Consider the following 23,276-nt stretch of genomic DNA (forward strand, 5'->3'; position numbering starts at 1 on the left):
ATACTGATTCTCGTTGTTACAGGGTTTCGGTACGTGCTTTGCAATCTTCCTGCCTGCCCTAGTGATGGGAAACTTCATGGTCCTCAACCTCTTCTTGGCCTTATTGCTCAACAGTTTTAATTCTGAAGAACTGAAATCAAAAAAAGAGGTAAATTTTGCCCGTTTATTCTACTGCTTCAATTGACTTCGCAAGATTTAGGGAAAAAATATTTCACGTAAAAAGGGTCTTTTTCGGTTAACTAAAGTTTGAAGGAAAAAGCATTAGGTATATTATAGAATAAAATAAGTTTGTCATTGATAGAAATTTTTGCAAAGGCGCACTATTAATAAAGGCATAATTGCGGAAAACCTTAAAGGAAAACAAAAATAGTTTCAATTTAGAATCCAAATTCTGCTTTTGCCTAGTGACATAACTCGTGTCACAAATCGGATTTGAAAGCAAGCAATTTCGGTGATTTACGCACCTACAATGTAAACGCGCCGCACGAAAGGGCAGCCAAATTAATTAGCCCTCCTACTGGTCTTCGAATATCCAACACAGGTTAAAAAATACGTGCTGCGCGGACTCGCAGGACAGTAGGCGAATCAAAGGGCCGAAGTCAAGCCGGAGTGGTCACCGCTACCTGGAATGATATCGACAAATAACTACAAAGTTAGTTTGTTTTTTTTTTTTTTTTTTTTTTTTTTTTTTTTTTTTTTTTTTTCAGTGCGCTAATGGTGTGAAAAACGAAAGTTTCGACGAATATTTCTGAAAATAACGATGCATTAAAATCAGGAACCTTGTATTTTCCCGGTCGCTAAGAAGCGATATCTGCGAGCATTAGATTTTTGAGACATTAGCGTTATATTTGACGGTAACGTACCGACAAATTAGCACTTTAGTTCCATTTTTATTTTTAAACAGTGTGCCATTGGTGTGAAAAAAAAAATATTTTAGGATTTAACGATGCACTAAAATGAGGAGCCTTGTATTCTTCCGGTCGCTGAGAAGCGATATCTACGAGCATTAGATTTTTGAGACATTCGCGTTACATTTGACGGTTACGTACTGTCGAATAAGCAATTAGTTCCTTTTTTTATTCTTCTTAGAAACAGAGCGCTATTAGTGTGAAAAACAAATATTTTAGGATTTACGATGCACTAAAGTCAGGAGCCTTGTCATCTCCTGAAAGGCGGGACCTGCGAGGATTTGATTTTTGAGATATTTTTCTGACCTGGTGACGATTCTCTAGCCGGACGGAACGAGCCGCGACGCAGAGGAGGCCCATTACAGGCGGAGCTGGAAGCACCACGGGCAGGTGGTGGCCAAGGTGGCGCGCAAGTGCTGCGACTGCTGCTACCCGGCGCGGACTCCGGCGCCCCCGCCCCCGCCACCCGCCAGGACCCAACGAGCCCGCCGAGTCGTGCTTTCCTACCGTGAGGTATATCCTCGAGCGCTCATCCCGCACGTCGCATCGATGTCGCGCACCCGCCCTCAAAATTGCACATTCACAGCCGACATTTTTTCAAGACCCCGTGCTCCGATCTCACTGGAAAAAAAAAACACATTGGATCTAGAGTCTACTCTTAAAAACATCGACAAGAAAAAATACTCTTGATTCTATGAGATGTAAGCTTAAATCAAGAACCCAGCCTCTTAATTTGAGCGGATTTCTTTTTGATTTAAGCTTAAATCTAATTGAATCAAGAGTCCTCTTTTCACACTGGAAAAAAAACACATTGGTTCTAGAGTCCAGACTTTTGAAAACATTGACAAGAAAAAACAAGCAGTGAGCTCCAACACAATGTGTTGATAAGGCGCGTCATTAACTCGCACATATCAACCCCTTTAGGTTTCATTTACAGAGATTTCAATTATTATTTATAATTACTACGTAATTATAAATAAATACCAAAACAATTATCAATAGATGTCAAAGACTGACTGAAAACTTTTATTAACCTCTTATGTGAAAATATACATTTTATCAGCTGACACTGACAATGTTGTCAGATGAACAGCACTATCAGAGCACGGGTACCAACTTTTGAAAAGTATAATCGAGGTTACAGATCTGTCAAAGCAACGTTTTGAACAAAACGGAGGAGTTAAATTCTCATTCCAAGAGTGCCGACCTGCTCAACCATCCTCGAATCAGTTCGCTTGATTCTGCTTATATATGCATATTTTAAATCAGCGCGTCGCATTCTTAGGCTTTTTTTAAAAAAACCAAGTAACGTAGACTCTTGGTATTCACTGCACATAAACTAGAGACCCCCAGAATGAGAAACAACTTTAAATCATAATTATTGACGGATAAATAAACTTTTTACACGCTTTGGAAAATCTGAGAAGTTCGCGGTAGTCACTTTTCGGTAAGGAACTAAGGGACTCGGTTATTGTATCGAGCAGGGTTCGAAACGATCGCAAAGGCGGTATACTACGTATACGCGCCAATACTCTCGATTCAATCAGATTTAAGCTTAAATCAAAGGGAAATCCGCTCAAATTAAGAGGCTGAGTTCTTGATTTCAGCTTAAATCTGATCGAATCAAGAGTATTTTTTCTTGTCGATGTTTTTAAGAGTCTGGACTCTAAATCCAATGTGTTTTTTTCTTCCCTTGATGAGTCAATGTTTTCACGGGTCTGGGCTCTAGATACAATGTATTTTTTTTCCAGTGCTTCCTTACAGCGAGCCGATTATTGAAAACTGCGGGCTAATTGTTGAAATTGATAGACAAGCGATGGACAAAGGAGACATAGAGAGTACGAAGCGATCTAGTTGGTTGAGAAAGATGGTTCTTATGGACTAAGGGGGTAAATGATGGACTAAGTATCGGGTCTCTCGTAAGTTGCCGTTAGTTTATCTATTACCTACGTCCCTTCTCTATTGCAACCACTCGCTTACACCAACAGGATCCCTCCATATCCCTTTCATCTTCTTGGTCTATCGCTTTGTCTACCAATTTTCACAAGCAGCCCGCTGATAAACAAAGAAGACGAAAAGGATGTGGAGGGATCCTATTGGTGTGAGCGGATGGTTGCAACGGACAAAGAAGCTTTCCCTGTCAATTTCAATAATCAACCCGCAGGCTTGGATAGACGATCAAGTACCGAACCGATTCCGTTCAAATGCTTAAAAATTTAGTGCGGGGCTTGTAAAATATGTTGTCTCTGTGCACACCATTCCCGCTTGAAGTATGGTGTACGCGTCAATTTCACCCTATCTGTCCGGCCCGGGGCTATTGCACTATTGTGCCTGGAGTTCTGAGAAAACTCTGGAAGATTTGAAAAGGTTGAAGGAGTCTGTCGATTAAGGTTGAGAAGAGGCAGGCTATCTGAGCTTAAGTATCGAGTTATCTGCGTGACCACGAAGCACGGCCCAATTAGGGACCTGGGTAAAGAAGTGAGCGTTTCCTCCGTTTTGATGATGTGACGTAATTTGTGGGTTGTTCGGGGTGTGATGTATCACAAATAAATGTCTCTAGCTTTTTGGGTTTCTTCTTCATCGAGTGCTTTCCCACATAGCTTCGACGTTTCGCACCAACAATGAATATTGCACGACATTTTCGCTTGAAAGATAAACAGCACCAAAATGGAAAGGATTGGATTTAAATGTGTGATCACAATTCACGGGCACACGTAAAAGAAAATGTGTGGGTTTAGAAAAGTTCGTTGCTGAAGCAACATGTCAGGGGCTTGCAACAACACGCAGCGTAGATCGCGTCTCTATGAAGGCAAGGAAAGCTGGAGAGCCTTCAATTGATGTTGACGCAACATGGACGTCCATCGAGTGCGAATAGTTGTATCAAGGCGCCTTGAGCATAATCAAGCATTTCAGCTCCTAAACGGAGCAACCTCTTCTTTTAAAGACTAAAACTTCTTTTCCTCATTTCGGACGAATGAGTTGTGAGGGATGGGGGAAGTTTTAAGTTGCTGAGAGAGTAATTAACGTGAAAAAGAAAACTAAGAGATCATATGATGAAATGTTTATATCTTCAAAAAACTAAGGCAAACTCTTAAACAAAGACTGAGCAAAAACTTCTGCCTGACTTTGTCCTCTTTGAGACGGACGATTAAACCACTGTTTAAATTTAGTGCAAATTTAGGAACAAGTTGACCCTTTCAATTTGGCAAAATTTTCTGACGCTGGCTTGCAAGAGATTGAAGTGAGTTCTTGCTTGAAAACTTGCAAAAATAATTCATTATACCGTCTGTGTTTAAAGAAAATGTACGGTGAAACGTGAGCTTCATTACGCATTAAAAGATACAAAGTTTGAAGTGTTGACACTCCATAGTTAGAATGTTTTTCTTTGCCAACGTGCGTTAAAAATTCAGCATAAAGCTGAAAATACTCCGAAGTTAGTTGCATTATTTGAACCAGTTGTTTTCCAGCGATCAAGACTTGTTACGATACATGAACTTCTAATAAACTCAATCATTGGCGATATTTCACGAAAACTTAATACGCATTTAAAATCTTGGTGTTAGAGCACAATTGTAATTGCACTAAATTTCTATTGATCATTTTCACAATTACGTTCACTTTACGATGAAGTCGCTTCTTGTTACGTTTCTACGTGCTTTTTTCACGTGATGATTTAAGCCTAAATTATATACACAAGTTTATAAGAATCGCTTCAGCTGCTCATCACGCAGTATGATTGGTAAGCTTTAAAACAGTTGCTCAGTGCAAGGCACCGGTGAAAGACACGTCTTTCCATCCATTATTAACGAAAAATTATTGAGTAGATGAATCAGATTAGAAAATTGCGGATCCGAGACTAAATTCGAAGCTGTTGGGAGCTGCTCCATTTTGTAACGCCATGTTGTTCCTAGCCGTTTAAATGCACCCAGGGGAAAACAGAGTCTTTATGATCGGTATCAATGAAACTAATAATGCACTTCCACTCGTTGGCAGACACAAAGGAACGCTCGAAACTTCTAAAAAAATAATTTAATGAGTTTCATTTAGAACAATACTGCTGTAAAAAATTATGCCCGAAGGTTAGTATTGAATATTCCCCAGTTTTATAATTCTGATCTATTTCAAACCCCGTGAGCCCGCCTGAAAAATGTCAACCGGAAAATTCGAAAAATGCCAGCACTTTTATTCGATGTCTTTTTTGTTGTTGTTTGAAGATCCGTCGGTCTGGCAGGTTCAATGCCATTGATCAAGACATCGTAAGAGCACATACAATGTGAGATTTCACATTAGGGAAACTTGTATTGAAAACAAGGAGACCGTCAAGTTGTAATTCAAGAAATTATCTGAAATTATTGGTCTTCCAGGCCTGCTATGGTCACACAATACTGCTTCTTCGTTTCTGCTAGATCGGTGGTACAGGTGCAATGGATTCGAGCGGTAGAATCCACTAAAAAGTTGGGGAAGGATCGCTGAGTAGACTCAATCACCTTTAAAACCATATTGCTAAGACGCAGAGTCTGGGTTGCTGCCTGCATGGGAAAAACAAGCATCGCGGTTAGAAACGGTGCTCTGTGTTTCCTGTCCAGACAACAGCTCAGCTAAAAATTGCAAGGATGAGACAAAGTGATGTCATGCAGAGTCTTAGCTCCTCGGTTCCCATGTGAACGCAGTCAGCCCGGAAAATCAGAGTCCCGTGTAAGGCCCTGATTGGCCCGGTGGATTGGGCCGCAGGAAAGAAGGGAAGCTAAAGCCACGCTACTCGCAATTTTCAAAAAATCTCTGAAATTAGTCTCGTCTTAGCTCACCAGCGATCCTGGCCAGGCCGCGAATCGGCCCGCCACGCCGTGTCTAAACGTACTCCGCGTGTAGGTTTGAGAGAGTTTCGAGTGTGGTTCTGATGGTGTTCTGATTCTTTCTGTTCTTAGTGTGATGAGTCTATCGAAAGGATAGAATAAAGGTGTCGTCGAAATTGTCAAGAAGTGTAGTTCGTTTTGTCACTGTGCCCTACCTACTTTTCGCTTTGAGGAGCAGCGGAAGGCTCCTCGCCCCTTTCTCCCAAAAATTCATACTTCCGCTGGTGGAGCTAACCCCCCCCCCCCCTTTTTAGAAAGAGATCGAGTGTGTGTGTCTTCTCTTCCTTCCATTTCGCGCGTTCCACAGGTTACGCTGCTGCAGATTCAGACTATGCTAATAACGTAACTCAACATCAGTTTCAAGGACAAAATTATCATGACGTGTTCCTAAGTGAACGCGGAGACCGATCACTCTATCGCTACATAACGTTAATTTTCGGCAACATTCATTTAACAGACATTAATTTTCGACTATGTAGACTGATGAATCCATTCTAGGAGCCCACTTTTTCGGACGATTTGATAATTACTAATGGTTTAATCAATCATTTTCGAGCATGTTCTAAGCGATAAAATTGGGCTTTGGAGGAGAATAAACAAAAACAATAAACGGAAAAAAAATGCAAGGAAAAAATGCTGGAGAGATCAAAACTCAAAAAGCAAGAATGAAGAGTGGACCAGTGAAAAGAGGAATAAAGAGCCTCTTGAACTTAAAAATTAGGAAACTTGAGATAAGGTCATAAACTACTGCTTGTTTTCTGTTTCGTCCTTAATTTTGATACTTGGCTCTTCCTGGTAATGTTCGCTTCGTCCGTTCCCCTATTGCTGTCTGCATTAGTATCCGCAAGTTGTACTTAATCATTTTTTATCACGTTAAAATAATGAACTTACATGGTTCAAAAGAAAACTTCACCTCACTGAAACGAGGAAACGACCCTGTTTGAGTCGAGGCTACGACTAGAAATTGGGAGGATAATTGTAGAGCCTCACTCAAGATTGAGGCACGGTACTTCCTCAGAACAGCGCGCATGTTTACAGGAAGTTAGAGGTGACGTAGGTGCATCTGCGAACCGAAACGAAAACAAAGCGTGAACGCCCCGAGGTCATGCCAACTCGGAGTTGAATCGAGAGGTGTAATTATTACGTACGGTTCAGTGTTGCAGTCGTTGCACTTTGATGTTTCTGCTATGTTCTCCAAGCCCACCCCTCTTGGTTTTGCATCCCACAGCGAACTTTTGAATTGCAGCTTAATTGCTTTCAGTCACACAAAACAGCATATACGAACAGGAATATACACTATCTTCAATTGTCCTCAATTTTCAACAGACCGAAAGGAACTGGAGGACAAGTTAGGCGAGCGTTTCACTGTAGTTTCTTTCCAGAAGCAAATCACCAGCTCCAAAGAAAACTGGTCATCTATTGGAACTTTCCTGAAAGCATCCTTGACCGCCAAGAGGAAGACTCTCGACCAACCAACCCCCTCCGATGTATGCCAGACGGCAGTTTCCGGGGCCGCAAACAGATCTTAAACCTTCCTCTTCAAGGAAGTCTTGCCCTTAAAAGCTAGCCTCTTATCTCTATTCTCTTGTTCTTTTCTATTTTTTTTCTTTTGAGGCCTCAGTCCCTATGTCTTTACTTTTTTTTTTTTTTATCAATTATGTTTTCATTCATTGTATGAACAGAATTTATTGTACTAAAGTTTTATGCGGCAAATAAACAAAAAAAAAAAAAAAAAAAAAAAAAAAAAAAAAAAAAAAAAAAACAGGAATATGAATTTATATAGCTGGCATTTGAATAATTTCCTTCTTACTTCAAAAATGTGTAAAAAGATGCGAACAGGAAAATGAATTTCCATTGCTGGCAATTCAATGATTTTCTTCTTACTTCAAGAATGTGTAAAAAGGGCGTATATGTAACCAGGTATGATGACTGGTCGATGTTCGAGCGAAGAACACGATTAAAATACAACATTCACAGTTTTTAGCTAGCAAAATGCATGCAGGCGTTTTAATTGATCATTAATTTTGAGAATTTTCATGAGGCACGAGATACGATTGGAATTGAGCTCAATCGATTAAAAATTTAACTTAATACCTCTAATTGGCACAAAAATCAACAACACCACTCTTTATCAACTTTTAAGGATACTGTGAAAAGTTTCCCTTCGGTAGATCGAATGGCTTCGACTACGAACATTTTGAACGTTTGAATTAACTGAAAAGAAAGTTTTGACTTTCCAGCATGAATACCTTTTGGTACTGTCCTTTTAGACCTTTGCTACGACTGCAGCCACTTTTGAAAAGCCTTTTGTACAAATGCGGAACTTGAGGACTCAAAGTTAAGTAAAAATGGAGATACATGGATTAGAATAGACGATATTGAGGGCTTTGTTCGGAGAGAGGAAGGAAAAATCTAAGAAAAGAATACTAAAAAAGTGATATTTTGGGGTCAAAAAGATTTAGGGAGAAGTATCTGAAAGTCACAATTCTCAGCTGCTTAATGAGCTGTAGATGTTTAAATTTGGTTGGGTAGAAGTCTGAAAATGTGTATTTCTAAGCCCACTTCCTCGCTGTGCGGGTCCAATATTTCAAATAAGTAACACAATTTTAGACTTGACCAGAAAGTCAGTGACCAAAAAGCGCTTGAAAGGCAAATAAGAGAGGGAATTAATTAAATTGATGTGCCTCATCTTACTTTACGACGGATTGTCCTCCTTTATTCAAGCACTTATCGTTACGATCAATCAGCTTCCGTATTTACTGTGCTTAGCACTCAGAATCCTGATTCTGTAACCGCTTGTGAACTGCACACTGAACTTCAATGTCCGTACAGAGACTTCGGCAACCAAGAGCAGTTTTCAAGCGTGAAAAAAGGTGCTTCTCACACCAAACGAATAAATGCTATTCCTGTGTTATTGCCAAATTTGTGTCTTGTACTACACTCGGAAAAACCAACTCCGGCCGTGGACACCGTACGTACGGGCAATAAAGACATATCGTCCGCATTCCGGGCTGAGAGGCCAAAAGTTCAAGGCGTAGCACCTAGAGTAATCGAAGCTACGGCTCCAGCCCCAGGAACTTTCGGTCTTTGAGCCCGGAACGGACAGTACGTCTATATAGCTCGAAAGTTTTGTTTTCAGAAAGTTGCCACAGAATTTGGAAAGTGAAATTCCCTGACACTTGTAGATATGACAGATGGTTTAGAAGACATTATTGAAAACAGTTTTCAGGCATTTGTTTTTCGGAACCTTAAACCCATTCTAGAAAGCAAATACAGGTAATTCTACAAATTTGCCCTGAAATTTTCGTCATTTTCCCTGAAATTTTCGTCATTTTCCCTGATATTTCCGTCATTTTCCCTGAAATTTTCGTCATTTTCCCTGAAATTTCACAGTTTTCCCTGACATTATAAAATTCCCTGACTAAGGCAACACAGACCGTGTTGTTGCTAATTTTCAGCCTTGTCATCCATGTTTTCCAATGGATTTCTCTTGTATTTTTTCGAGGGATATACACGAATGATTTGTTTCCTTTTCTTTGCGATGTGGCCAGGAGGTGGGCGAGGAGTCCAAGTTGGCGCGGAGTTTCGACCGGATCCGGTCCATCATCCGGAAGAACCGGCGGCGGCACCGGAGCGACGACGAGGACCCCGAGACCGAGAAGACGATGAAGCTCGAGGAGATGGTCTTCGAGATGATGCACCAGAAGACCAAGTGCGGCTCCGAGTGTCACATCAGCAGCATGCTCCACGAGGACGAGGATAAGTAAGGCATTTTTTCAATTACTTGGAGATGAACCCGGGAAATCATTCAGTTACACGGAAGCCATGGTTTATCGCGGAGTGTAGTAACGCACTCATCAGTGGCGAGGCGTGAATGATCGATTATCTATACTTCCCCATTTGAGTTGTGGTAAAGAATCGATTATTAGGGTGTTCGCTGCAAACATCCTAATAATCGATCCTTTTCCATGGGTTTAAATGGTAGATCAATCTATATATCGCAAAGCACGCAACGCCACTGGCCCTTACGTCAGGAGGGCGACAAAATGAAAACGGTTCTGCGAATTTTTGTGCGAATTTCACTGGAATGTCTGCAAAATGCGAAAAAAAGACACGTTGCTCAACGCAAATGTCTCAAAAATCACGATGAGCGCATTAAGAGAGTCTGAAAAACACTCCGAACTTCGCAATACTCGTAAGAAATATACGTTTCAAAAGCTTCCCGCTCCAATAATGATGCTACAGCACGGTAAACACATGTCTTAAAATGTGTCGCTATTCCATCCAACCTTTGCGCACAAGGATTCCACTCAAAAATCAACATGGCTGACGCTTCCGCGCGCAAATCCTGAGGAAGCACCATGGTTCTCATAAATGCAAGGAGAATGTGAATGAAAACACGCCGGTTGGTAGAATCCCGTCTAGTCACGTACGAGTTTATGCATGCGGGTTGACTTAGGCTATGCTGAATCGGTGCATAACGTTTGCGCACAATTTTTTTACCGATAACGTTTGCGCACACTTTTCACGAATATCATTTGCGCACACTTTTTACCGAGAACGTTTGCGCACACTGCACTATTTGGCAACGCCGCAATGATGCTACGCGTGTCACCGTTTAAGCTTCTCCTTCTTGATTTTGAATCTGCAGCTCACAATTCCGCTAAACGTGCTTTTTCAACCGTTAAAATAAGGGACTGTAGATTTCATTTTGGTCAAAGTTGGTGGCGGCGTATTAAAAAATATCCAAGGCTACGCTACGCATTCACCCGGAAGGAAGAAAAAGGAGAGCAACTGGAACTTCAATAGTGGCTACGTTTAGCTTTTTCCTTATCTTATTTGCCCCCCGATGATGTTCCCACTGAATATTGTGTAGTATCCAAGTGCACAAGGGTCGCATAGAACGACTCCTCTCACGAAATGTCCACCTGTGCCAGAGTATCGTTTTTGAAGCGGTGAGCTTAACAAATTTTTATAGTAATATTACGTGATTTGTCTCTTCTACACGAAACGAATTCAAAAAAAAAAAAAAAAAACTTGAGATAAAGATGTTTTTTCCTCCATAAAAAAGAAGAAATAGCGAAGCCTTAAAATCACCGATAACGAGATAAGCGGTTTGAAAGTTCCGAAATGGGAATCCTACATGTATAATTCGACGAGGAATAAAGAGCGAACAGAACTGCAAATGCGTGTTGGATTTCAATTACGCTTCTCTTCACATGTTTTTTCTTCTCTTTCTTTTCCAGATATCACGAAGACAAAAGATACTCGCGAAGCATCGAAGACGTGATGTCGGGCATAGCGCTTCAAGATTTGCAGAACCATCAAAGGATATCACCCGAGGAGATAACGCCCCCTTTACTCTCGAGGTAATTGTAGCCGCATCAAACGGATTGTGGTAGCTGTTCGTGCCAAAACTCTCAATTCTTCTTCTGCTACGCTCCGAGTCCCTTAAAGGACTCGTATGATTAAAGAACCAGTGTTCACAGTATCACGCGCAGTTAGACGAATCAGAATTTGACTGACGGACGGACGGGGGGGGGGGGGGGGGGACAGAGGTTTGTGAGAGAGAGATTGGCATGAATTAAAAAGGACTAATGAGATAATATGTTATAATCTTATGTATAAAACACACAGGAAATTAATTAAAAGGATGAAGTACAAGATAAAAAATAAGACTGGGTGGCAAGTATCTGGATGCCCCATGGAATGGGTCAGAAGTGAAAGCAATAAATTCCAGGATGATAATAGTCGTGACAGTCAACGGAAATATGAAAAATTCCAAATCAAGGATGACGGTCGACAGACGATCAAGCGTGACCGTTGAAGAGGAAAGAATAAAGCAATCCTTTAGCGGAAAGGAGCAAAAGTATCTGACAAAAAATTTAGGAATAGTAGGTACATGTTTACCTACATAAGAGGGCTAATTGAACTACATTTTGCAATTAGGAACTATAAATTCTAGCCCGGCTTAAAAACAACGTATGTGCCATTAGTTTCCCTATGCACACAAGTGTTTTTTCAGATGAGCCAGAATTTATAGTTCCAAATTGCAAAATGCAGTCCATTTGACTTTGATGACTTCGATAATGTCGTTTAAGATTGACATTAAACCATCTTTGACGTTTCGGCGATAAGGATCGTATTCATGACTGTTTCTTCAACAGCAATCACGTTCCGAGGTATATTTCACGTGACTGTTTCGAAATGGATTCTCTATAGAAGGACCTGAATTAAACCTAAAATTATCTACTAGCAATGCTTTACCGTTTGCTTTGTTCAGATGAAGGCAACACTTCGCGTTTGTATACTTAATTGAAGCTTAAATTTGCAAATGATGACATTTTTTCTGGAATAGGTAACTCCGCTTCCAGGCAATTTGGTTCTTAACATAGTAAAACTGATAAGTTTAACTTGCCACTTCTACCAAAATTTATGCAATCGTTCAATTTTATTTTACTACCGACGTGAATTACCATTTGCACATTAACTACGGGACAATTGGACGGCCACGTGTAATTATGTGAAGATCGTGATAGAAAGTAGAAAAAAGACCCTTGATGCTGATGCTATGCCTGATGGTGTTTCCAGCAGTCACTCAACAATGATTTAATGATTTAATGATTCAATTCAATCTTTCGTACCCCCCTTTCTTACCTGTTTATATTTTTTATCTCTTTTGATGTAAATCTTTTAATTCTATTGTAACGTTGTTGAATGACAAAAAAAAAAAAAAAAAAAAAAAAAAAAAAAAAAAAAAAAAACTACGGGACAAATTCGTACCATTTGATTGGGATTATTGAATACAGAAATTCGCGTTTGGATGCTGTAGACTGGTGTGCGCGAGAGAGTGTTTGGAGAAAAACGGCTGAAAATTTATCTTGAGCATACTGATTTCCGTATTTCCTAGCAAATAAAAATATATTCGACATTATTAGTACGATATTATCATGTTCGATCGCTTCCGACAGCCAAAGTAAGAGACGACACGCTGCGTCACCGCGTTCTGCATCGATAGTGAGACAAAAGACACCAAAACGCCTCCAAACCCTAAGGAATGCAACAAGGCATCAATAAAGCACGTTTAGTTGCATCCAGGCGCTGACCTAACAATACTTGTGTTTCCCGTTTCTTCTCTTGCGATTTATGCTTCAACGGAGAACCCAAACGCTATGTGCGGTGATATCAGGTCAGAGTCTGTGATATGTATGTTTTAGGTGTTTCAGTGATTTCGACCAAGAGGGTTCAGACGAATTTTGAAGGAATCTCGACTTCAAAAATCTGAGAGTTATTTCTCTCTCGGCTATGCCGTTGAGAGTGTTACACAATAGGTTGCGTTGATCACAAAATCGTGTTTTGATGCTCGATTCTTGTAGAGCAGCTAAAAATAATAACGTCTATCTAAACCTCAACTTTCTACGTACAATATTAAATATGATAAAAGTCGGGTTTTTTACTTTATCCACCGCGGCAGTGACACCCTTGGTTACTTCCACCTTGCTTTTATCAGAGTTTCACGTTTAATAACCAGTGCAAATGTGCGTGACACCGGCTGATGACTGAAGAAACCAAGGGTATCACTACCGTGGTGGATGATGTCAAAACCCCGACTTTGCAAAGGGCGATAGCTCGGTGATTATTGAACGCAGTTGCGGTTCAGACGGATGTTATTAGTTTTAGCTGATCTACAAGAATCAAGCATCAAAACACAATGGAGATGTTGCACGTGTGAGGAATTAGCGATTGGACTGTTGATTCTTATGTAAAAGTTCGCGAGAAACACGATAGTGCCACTAGTTTTCCCTTAAATTAACTCCCAAGCTCAAGAAAAAGCTCTTAAAGTTGAGGCTGTAATGGAGGGGATATCCCACGCTATCCTGAGAGTCCACCTCTACATCATGGCAAACTCTCCATGCAAAGACAGGGAGCTAATACATTAGCAGGGTTGCCGTGTTTTCAAGTTTAGGGTCCCCAAATAAAGTGGTAGCCCTGTCAATGTATTTGCTCCCTATCTTCGCATGGAGAATTTGTCTTGATGTAGAGGTGGACTCTCAGGATAGCGTGGGATATCCCCTCCATTAAGCCCTCAACTTAGAGAGCTTTTTTTGAGCTTGGGAGTTGATTTCAGGGAAAACCAGTGGCACTATCGTGTTTCTCGCAAACTTTTGCATAAAAACCAATAGTCAAATCGCAGATTCCTCGCACATGCAGCATCTCGATAACACGAGTTTCAGGCTAGGTACTGCGCCGAAGGTCCAGCCATACCGGGTAGGTAAAATTGCTTCACCTCCACCGCCATAGGAGCAGGCCCGGCGCGCGTTAGAGCCAAATCTACCTGCTACAGTTTCAGCCCTACCGGTACAAAGCTAGAACTGTCCGGTAGGCTGGCCTTATCCGCGACAGGCCGTGCCATTTCTCTGTGAAGCAATTAATGGCGACAGCAATTTTTAACGTGCATGCGCTTGTGTACTTTGCTCAGGTGCGATCTCCATTCTGTGGCCAGCGCGAGTGACCCATTTGCGGTTGATGTTTCAGGAGCCTGCAGGGGTCTTCGGGGGACCGCTCGCCGCCGTACTTCCAGCGCTCGCTGCCGTCCTCGCTCAAGTACAAGCCGGTGCGCGTGGGCGTGGGCGTGGGGGTGGGCGGCGACGGGATCTCGGTGGGGTCGCTGGGGAGCGACTCGGCCGGGGGGCGGACGCCGGAGGTGGTGCGGCGGCGGCTGCGGAAGGCGCGGCGGGCGGCGGTGGCGGCGGCGGCGGCGGCGGCGGCGCTGGAGGCGGACCCGTGCGGGGGCGCCGAGACGGAGCCCGAGATGGACATGGAGATGGAGATGAAGGACCCGACCGAGTCCGACGAGGCCGACCCCTTCCGCATCCCCACCATCCAGAGGGTCCTCACCGTCGAGTCCGAGGACACCGGTAAGAGACACACCACAGGCAAATCTTCGCCCAGTAGATATAATAATATAATAAATATAATTGAAATTGTGCTTTTCAGATTGATGTGATTGCTTTAATAGAAATTGTGTTCTTATATAAATAAATTTGATTAACAGTTTGTTTGTTTAAACACCATCATCGGTTAAAAGATCGGTTAAATCAGTTTGGATAAAGCAAATTAGTGTCTGTGGTAAACGCTGTCCACATGCTGTAAGATTTTTTGCATTCAGCCAATTCAACCAATTGCAACTGTAAAGTCTAGTTGTGATTAACGGCGTGTTGATTGAAATAAGCATGAATAAGCACGGTTGTGTGGAATCAGATGAAGGATGAGCTACAGTATATCATCTACCATCAAATTTTTGCAGGCCGCAGAAATTTGATGGTAGATGGTGCGCACCAGTCACCATTTGCTCGGAATTTGCGGGAATTTGATCGTGTAACCAGGCCATTCGCCAATAATAGCCCATGTCACACTATCAAAATACTCACATCAAATTCAACGTCAAGTGCTGTGATTGGTCCAAGGCATCGAATAAGCAAATCACAACGCCTGACCTTGGTATTTTGATGGAGTATTTTCATATTGGGACACAAACTAATGGCTGATATCGTCGAAGTTTTTATAGCTTACTGCCAACCTCCGGGCGACAGTGCGCTTGGAGAATTTGCAGGTTTCTGGAAATTTGATGCATTTCGTGTTCAGGTGGAAACTACTGAGTGAACTGAGGACGAGGATACCCTTGGTTCATGAATTGAACAATTACTGGAGAAGATATGAATAAATGATCTAATATGCTGATATACGTGTGTTTAAATGGGAAATGCCGCCAGATTACGTCACAAGGCGGTGCATTTTCTCACTTTTAAATCTATTTTAATGCTATTTCCCACATCAGAAAAAAATTATAAAAAATACTGTGAAATCAGCTCTTTAAGCACTTTCAGATGAAGCAATAAAAAATTAGAGTGCAAATTCTCCATTCCGTGACCAGCGCAACTGACCCATTGTTAGCATCTTGGATAAGAACTGTTTTTGCATTCAATGATGAGAATCATACTTTGTGAAGTGGGAACTGTTCATCAACCTCTTAATTCAAATCTTCTTTGTCTAATGATGTGTCGATCAATGTGGATAATAAGCCCGGCGAGGAAATTGTTAGCACCCTCGGTAAGAACTGCTTATGGATTTAATGATGGAAATAATACTTTGTGATACTTTTGCCAGCGCAACTGACCCATTGTTAGAATCGTAGACAAGAACTTATTAAGCAATTAATGATGGAGCTAATACTTTGTGGTTTCAGGTCAAGGCTCGATGACGCCGGTGATGGGTTGCGGGAGCACGGGGACGGTGCAGCGGACGGGTGTGGGGCCGGGGGGCGGGGCCCCCGATGAGGGGGGGTCGGGGGCGGGTTCGGGGCGGGGTCGCCGGTGGTGGGCCCGGAGGACGAGCTGTACCGGCGGATCATGCAGGAGGCGATGGAGGTGGCGCCGACGATAAACGCGCCGTACATCGACCTGCCCAAGATGGACGTCGACGACACGATCGAGATGCTCGAGGAGCGGCGCCGCACCTCCCCGCCCCCCGTCCACCACCGACGCTCCTACCAGCTCGCCACCAGGACCGACATCACCCCCCGTGAGTACCACCAACCATCATAAATTATACATAATGCTTTGCTTCGAAATAAATCAATCTCGGATAGAAAATAATCCTAATGCCGCAATCACACGCTGAATGTGGGAGCTGAATATGGCTTGAATGTGGAAGTCATCGGCCCGATGCCTGAATTTTGCGCGTGACGCGCAAAATTCAGCAACGATTCTCAACAACCATCGGACTAATGTTGAATTTGTCTGAACTATTCGAGTAGATTTGATACACACCTGGATGAAAATAACTCAAATATGCTAAATTTCACCCGTTGGGCGATGACTGTTGACTTCCACATTCAGCTGCTAAATTCAGCGTGTGATTGCGGCAATACTGAGAACTCACTAATTGATCGCGATGGACGCACGGGTCGTGAAAAGGGATGTTAGAGTTTTTTAGCCAACGTGCGTTAGAAATTCAAGCTTGAAGCTGGTATCTCAATACAGAGGGAAAAAGCTCACATGCAAGCACAGTTGGACGCATTTATGCTGAAAGGAACTATAGGCATAGGGTTTGCATGTAACTTAGTTTCTTTTAGCATAAATGCGTCCAATTTTCCCTGAAAGAGATACGCTGTTTGGTGCGCTGGTGGTCTGCAGTTGCCTTTCTAAATGCGGTTGTTACTAGTGTTGCACCAAACAGCGTATCTCTTTCAGGGACAATAGTGCTTGTGTGTGAGCTTTTTCTCTCTGTATTGAGATATCAGCTTTAAGCTGAATTTCGTTGGCTAAAAAACTCCAACAACCCTTTCATACGGAGAACTGGTTAACCACGATTGTGCGTAATCTTATTAATAGAGGGGAAGCTGGCCACGTTGGCTTAAAGATCAGCGCGACTGACTCCAGGTCAACAGGTGCCGGGTTCGAATCGGGGTATTACTGTCAGATTTTCACGGAACGGAAGAGTGGCTCTGCGAAAACAGATGCTACTCAACCTTAACCTGGATTTGACAAGCCGGGGGCATGGATGTGCAGATACCCTCTGATGTCTACGGACAAAAAAGCCTTATGTTGAACGCATACACTGGAAAAAAAAGCATATTGTATCTAGAGTCCAGACTCATAAAAAGATCGACAATAAAAAAAGACTCTTGCTTCAATCAAATTTGATTGAATCAAGAGTCCTTTTTCTTGTCAATGTGTTCAAGAGTCTGGACTCTACATTCAATGTGTTTTTTTTTCAGTGTGTCTTTAGATTCTTGACGTACTAAAGAAAAAGGAAAACAAGCCATCGTTGAATGAACAAAACAACATTGATAACCGGAAACAAGACTGAAAGTACAACATTAAAAATCCAACACGTTTGGACTCGAAACTGAGTCATTTTCGGAAAATAATTAAAAAGTAAAACATTTTAAGGAAAGAACATGGAGGTCATACAGGGCTCGAGTTTTTTCTTCGATTTTTCTTAATATTTAATGTACTTTCCGACTGAAAATGACTCAGTCAAGAGTGGAAGCGTCTCGGGTTATTGGAGTTGCACACTGGAAATAAAAAAAACATATTGGATCTAGAGTCCAAACTACGTTCGATTGAGGCAATTGTGGCAGTGTTCATTTTTGGCTCGCTACAATTACATTCATTTTCTAAAAAACGATGAAATTGTGCAACAAACAAGATGATTTTTCTTTGTGAGGAACCAAACGCACAAACGAAGAAGTAGCCACACATACAGGCTCCTAACATCTTAGAAAAAATTAATTGGGATGAGGGCTATTTCTCACACTGGAAAAAAAAAAACACATTGGATCTTGAGTCCAGACTCTTGAAAACGTTGACAAGAAAAAATACTCATGATTCAATCGGATTTTTGCTTGAATCAAAACGAAATCCGCTTAAATTAAGAGGCTTGGTTCTTGATTTAAGCTAGATTCTGATTGAATCAAGAGTACTTTTTTTTGACGATGTTTTTAAGAGTCTGGACTCTAGATCCAATGTGGTTTTTTTCCCCTTTTCAGCCTTGCTCTATTTTTCCCTTGGTTTTTCATAAGACCGAATCGATTGAATCTGTGATTGTGTTTTCCCAGTGGGATCTCCGGAGGAAGAGGCGAAACCGCTCAAGGAGGAGAAGGCGGAGCGGATCCCGACGCCGAAGAAGCCGTGGCTCACTCTGGTGTCGTACGTGGACGAGCTGACGGTGGGCGGGCGCCGGGACTCCAAGGGCCGCTACATCGACGGCATGGGCTCCTTCCCGGGCTTCGGCCGCAACGCCAAGAACAGAACGCCTCAAGACTGCTTCCCCATGCACTGCTATCAGAGGTCAGCCGAATATTTCCACACCTTAAACGTAAACGTGGAAGACGTGAAATATCGCTTCTGCCGACTTCATTTTTTCTGTGCATTTTACACCTAAGGTCCAGTTACACGATCAAATTGAGCCATCAAATTGGGCTTCTCATTGGTCGCATTCAGAATGCGACCAATGAGAGGCCCAATTTGATGGCTCAATTTGATTGTGTAACTGGACCTGTACAGATGAATAATAACAACTATGAGGCGTTTCTGGGTTAGGTTCTTCACCGCGAGGATCGAGCTCCGTACTTTTGATGGATGCCTGCCATTCCTGATATATTAGAACGCCTTCAGTTTCGTATGATACTGTGCAATAACTCTAGTGTGAAATAGTTGCCTCAAGCGCCGTGGCACGCCAGGCGGGCAGCCAGCGCGAAACGCGCATTGGCGCCTACAAACCTAACAGGGATACTTCACGCGTTGCGCAATGCGTGAAGTATCCCTGTTAGGTTTGTAGGCGCCAGTGCGTCGCCGCTCCGCTTTGTGTTAGGCTCTAATTTTTAATCGGGCGGAGTCAGCGTTGTTCAACTCATGAGTTTGAAAAGTTTGCACATCCTGAATGGATTATTCTCATTTTAATTGATGAAAAAAATAATGCGCCGGAAAATGTGGTCGGAACATGTTGAGAGGATGGACGGGGAAAGGCTTGCCAAGATTTGTATGGTAGGACGACCTCATAGCCAAAGGCAACCCGGACGACCGCCCAAGAGATGGGCACAGAGCTGCCTTTCATCCCCGGAGAATTAAGTGATCTCTCTCATCGGCATCATATTACTGTTTTAGAGGCTAGACAAACAGGGTCACGGCCCTATCAAAAAAATATGTATTAAAGGAAAACATAAAGTGTGTTTTGTAAATATTAAGGTGGTGCCGTATATCAAACTCAAAGATTTCCAAAGCACACGAATTTCTACACAATTTCTTATAACCTTTTATAATCGATGGCAAAAAAGGAACAGCCAGGCGATAAAGTGCAAAGCCCGGCGGTAGGAACTATAGTCCGGCTGCATAATTTTTTATCGCTTCGTACGGCCCGGCCGTATGATTTTCTCCGCATTCTACAGCCAGCTATATGATTTTCTGTAGCCTTCTTTAGTCGGCCATAAGAATTTCTACGGTATTTTGAAACGCAGCTGTTATCGCCAATTTTTACCAGGGTTTACTATGGGGGAAAGCTAACTTGATCAAGGAGGTGTAATTAGAACTGAAGTTATGGTCAGTGGTGCGTGACTTTTGAATAACTCTGTATGGTAAAAGGCTGAATGAAATAGTATCCAAACAAAATTTGATAATCGATGTTCAATTCGGCTTTCGAGCTAACCTTCCACGGAGGACCAATAATTACACCGTATCACTAAATTCATTGAAGATTCTCTCGAGAAGGGAGAATATTGCGTGGCAGTTTTTCTGGACGCTTTTCTCCCCGATTTTCATTGAGGGTATTTTCAGTAAACGGCGCACATGTTTTCAACCGGGATCTTGTTTTGTGGCTCAGGGGTCCGTGCACGAAGGAGTGCGTGGACCGGTGGTTCGGGCCCCGGTGGACGGGGGTGCGGACGCGGGTGCTGCGCGTGGTGGACACGAGCGTGTTCGAGTGGTTCATCCTGGTGCTCATCTTCGCCTCCTCGGTGACGCTCTGCTTCGAGGACATCTACCTGGACGAGAACAAGACCCTCAAGGCGGTCCTCTACTGGACCAACGTCGGGTTCTGCTTCCTCTTCGGCGTCGAGATGGTCCTCAAGTGGCTCGCCATGGGCTTTCACAAGTACTTCACCTCCTTCTGGACGGTCCTAGATTTTATCATTGTTTTTGTGAGTAATCCACCATTTCTACTCTCCCTTGCCACCGGATAAATGCCCTATGTACATTCGGGAGTCAGCTTCTAGAGGATCTCTACCATGACAGATTCCTGTAGAGAGTAGGCGTCGCAAAGCGCCCTAGCGCGCCGTAAAAGCGGCTTATACATACATACATACATACACCCTTACATACATACATACATACATACATTCGGGAGTTGCCAAATTTTCCCGAATAAAACATGAATTTTTGAGGAAAGCTATGCGTAGTTTCCCGTTAGACATTTTGAAATGTTTTAGCCTAGTGAGTGTGTAAAAAAGTGTATGAAAATTGGAGGACGAATATCTGACAGTTTCTGTGAAAATTCGTATTTTATCTGAAGAAATTTGGCTACACTTGAAGGCGTTCTTCCTTAGCAATGCAGTACTCCTGAACATTTTAAAAGGACCGAGGTAAATACGGCCATTAGACGAGGTCTGAGAGTAGAGCGGGCTTGGTCCGATGCATTTACATGCACTACGTTCAGTACTGCACCTCCATTCACTTTTGAAAAAAAAAAATATTCTTGAGATATTATTTTCACTTAAGCGTCGTTTCTAGGCAATACAATTTGTTTTTTGTTTTTTTTTTTTAAAGTTAAATCCGTGCGAATTTAACTTAAAGTCAGTTTTTTTAATTAAAGAGACGTTGTTTTGCTAACGTTTTTTAAACTAAACTAACATGGGAAAACAACGCCTCTTTGACTTAAAAAACCTGTATTGGTGTCGCGGACACTTGCTTGTGTGAGATGTAGTGCGCATACTAGATTGAGTCAACGCGCAAGAACCCGAAAAGTCGCATCACGAGTATTTTTCCGCGAGAACGTTAAAAAGACTAAAGTCAATTCATCGACATCTGCCTCGTAAATGAAATAACGGAGTGGCATCGAGTTAAGCGCGGCATATCTCTTTACAAATGCACCTTTCCCGTTGCCCCCACAAATAAGACTTACTTTCTGAGAAAATTGGGCGCTGTAAGGTAAAAAAAAAAAAAAAAAAAAAACACATGCACACTCACACACAAAAAAAAAAACAACTGATAGAAAACAGCAAAAGACATCCATATCTTCCGCTCCAGGTATTTCTTAGCCTTCTCATGCGAGGTAACTCCGATTGACATCTTTGCAGAATTAGCTCAAACGCGACGTATATTTTCTAGGAAACATAAATTCAACGCGACTTTCTCGAAAAAAAATCCAACAAATGATTCTTTACACTTTAAAGAAATGGCACACAGCATGAACAGCACACAGCTTCACATATTCGAAACTTGTTGAAAAACTTTGATCGCGTTGACATTTCTTTGAGTTGACCGGTGAATGTTAGAAAGACCACTTTAACATTGGATAATTTAAAATTTGCCGCCCCAGAATCCAGAGTGAGAGGCAGATGATGACAGGGAGAAGCGTTAATAATGACACACATGGATTCGAATAGTTTCAAGTTCCATTAACTTCAAGTTCCCGCGGCAAAATAGAGGCCTAATCTAAAAATGTTGTTTGATTTCAGGTTTCAATTTTTAGCTTATTAATAGAAGAAAATGAAAACTTAAAGGTTCTTCGATCTTTAAGAACTTTACGAGCTTTGCGGCCTTTACGAGCTATTTCCAGGTGGCAGGGTATGCGGGTAAGTTAAAGTCTGCCTTTAAATACAAAATGTAATAATGTAAAGGTTAAGTCCCGTCTGATTACACAATTTTGTCTGTCAAAACTTTTAATTTTAAAACGAGGAAAAAACATATCTTCGAGGTTAATCAAAAGGAAATCCGCTTGGTTGCTGGTTCTTGATTTAAGCTTAAATCTGATTGAATCAAGAGTTTTTCTTTCTTGTCGACGTTTTTAAAGAGTCTGGACTCTAGATTCAATGTGTTTTTTTTTTTTCCAGTGCAGGGGAAAATTACAGAAGGACTTTAAAAATAGTCAGCTACGAATGATGAACTGAAAAGGCATTATGTGAGAAGCACTAAAAGATCATAGACCATTCCTGCAAGGAATGACTCATATACAATCGTAAAATAATTTTGAAAGGGGCTAATTTCAAAACAGCTCCTTTCGAGGAAGAAACAACTTATCGAAAAACATTGGGTTCCAGAAAAAAAAACAGTAACTCAAAAGCATTAGAAAAAACACCCATGTTTATCAGTAACGCGCAGAATCGTTAATTCCTTGTACTTCTTCTATTTTCAGATTGTTGTAAATGCGCTTATGTATGCCATCCCATCAATTTTCAACGTGCTCTTAGTTTGTTTGGTTTTTTGGTTAATATTTTCTATTATGGGCGTCCAATTTTTTGGAGGCAAATTTTTTAAATGTGTAGACGAAGAGGGCGAATTACTGCCAATTACAGTAAGTATCATTCACTTATCAAATATTACTTATCAATTAACGTAATGTGGATTTCAATTTAAGTTTTAAAGTTATGGCTGAAGAAGGGAAAACAACTACTCAAGTCTCACAGTAAAAGACAGAAGTGTCGCTTTAGCCGAGTAGAATTGGGTTCTTTTCTCATTCTTTGCATAATCGAACCAATTGATAGACCATTATGACCGAGAAAACTCGAAATATGAGTGAAACTGATCATGATATCTCCACGTAATATGGTAAAAAGATGAAAATGGTCAATGGCTTGAAAGTTCCAGATATTCCGGTATGTCTAGTTTTGAAACTCGGAGGAACGCATGTGTTCTTCGCACATTAATTTTATGGAAATTATCCCGTTGAAACCGCGCACATACATTAATCCGTGGCTAGGACTAAAATGTAGTATTGTAAAGGTAGGATGTGTAGGTCG

The 23,276-nt window shown here is 41.8% G+C and overlaps 1 protein-coding gene across 4 annotated transcripts in view; it reads left to right on the plus strand.

Annotated features, from left to right (window-relative positions):
• Positions 1–23,276, plus strand: part of NaCP60E (Na channel protein 60E) — a 362,748-nt gene that overhangs the window by 304,719 nt on the left and 34,753 nt on the right. The window contains exons 15-20 of one of the 4 annotated variants that reach the window (XM_019053311.2): positions 23–148; positions 9,313–9,524; positions 11,008–11,130; positions 14,297–14,679; positions 16,008–16,342; positions 18,384–18,524. In XM_019053311.2, coding sequence (XP_018908856.2) covers positions 23–148; positions 9,313–9,524; positions 11,008–11,130; positions 14,297–14,679; positions 16,008–16,204 — 1,041 coding nt within the window. In that variant the 3' untranslated portion in view covers positions 16,205–16,342; positions 18,384–18,524. Of the gene's footprint in view, positions 1–22; positions 149–1,232; positions 1,780–9,312; positions 9,525–11,007; positions 11,131–14,296; positions 14,680–16,007; positions 16,343–18,383; positions 18,616–20,143; positions 20,460–21,995; positions 22,113–22,672; positions 22,832–23,276 lie in introns of those variants that run through there. The other 3 variants (XM_072305267.1, XM_072305269.1, XM_072305268.1) reach the window with 3 other exon arrangements.

This window comes from Bemisia tabaci, chromosome 10 (genome assembly GCF_918797505.1).
Source record: "Bemisia tabaci chromosome 10, PGI_BMITA_v3".
Lineage (NCBI taxonomy): Eukaryota > Metazoa > Arthropoda > Insecta > Hemiptera > Aleyrodidae > Bemisia > Bemisia tabaci.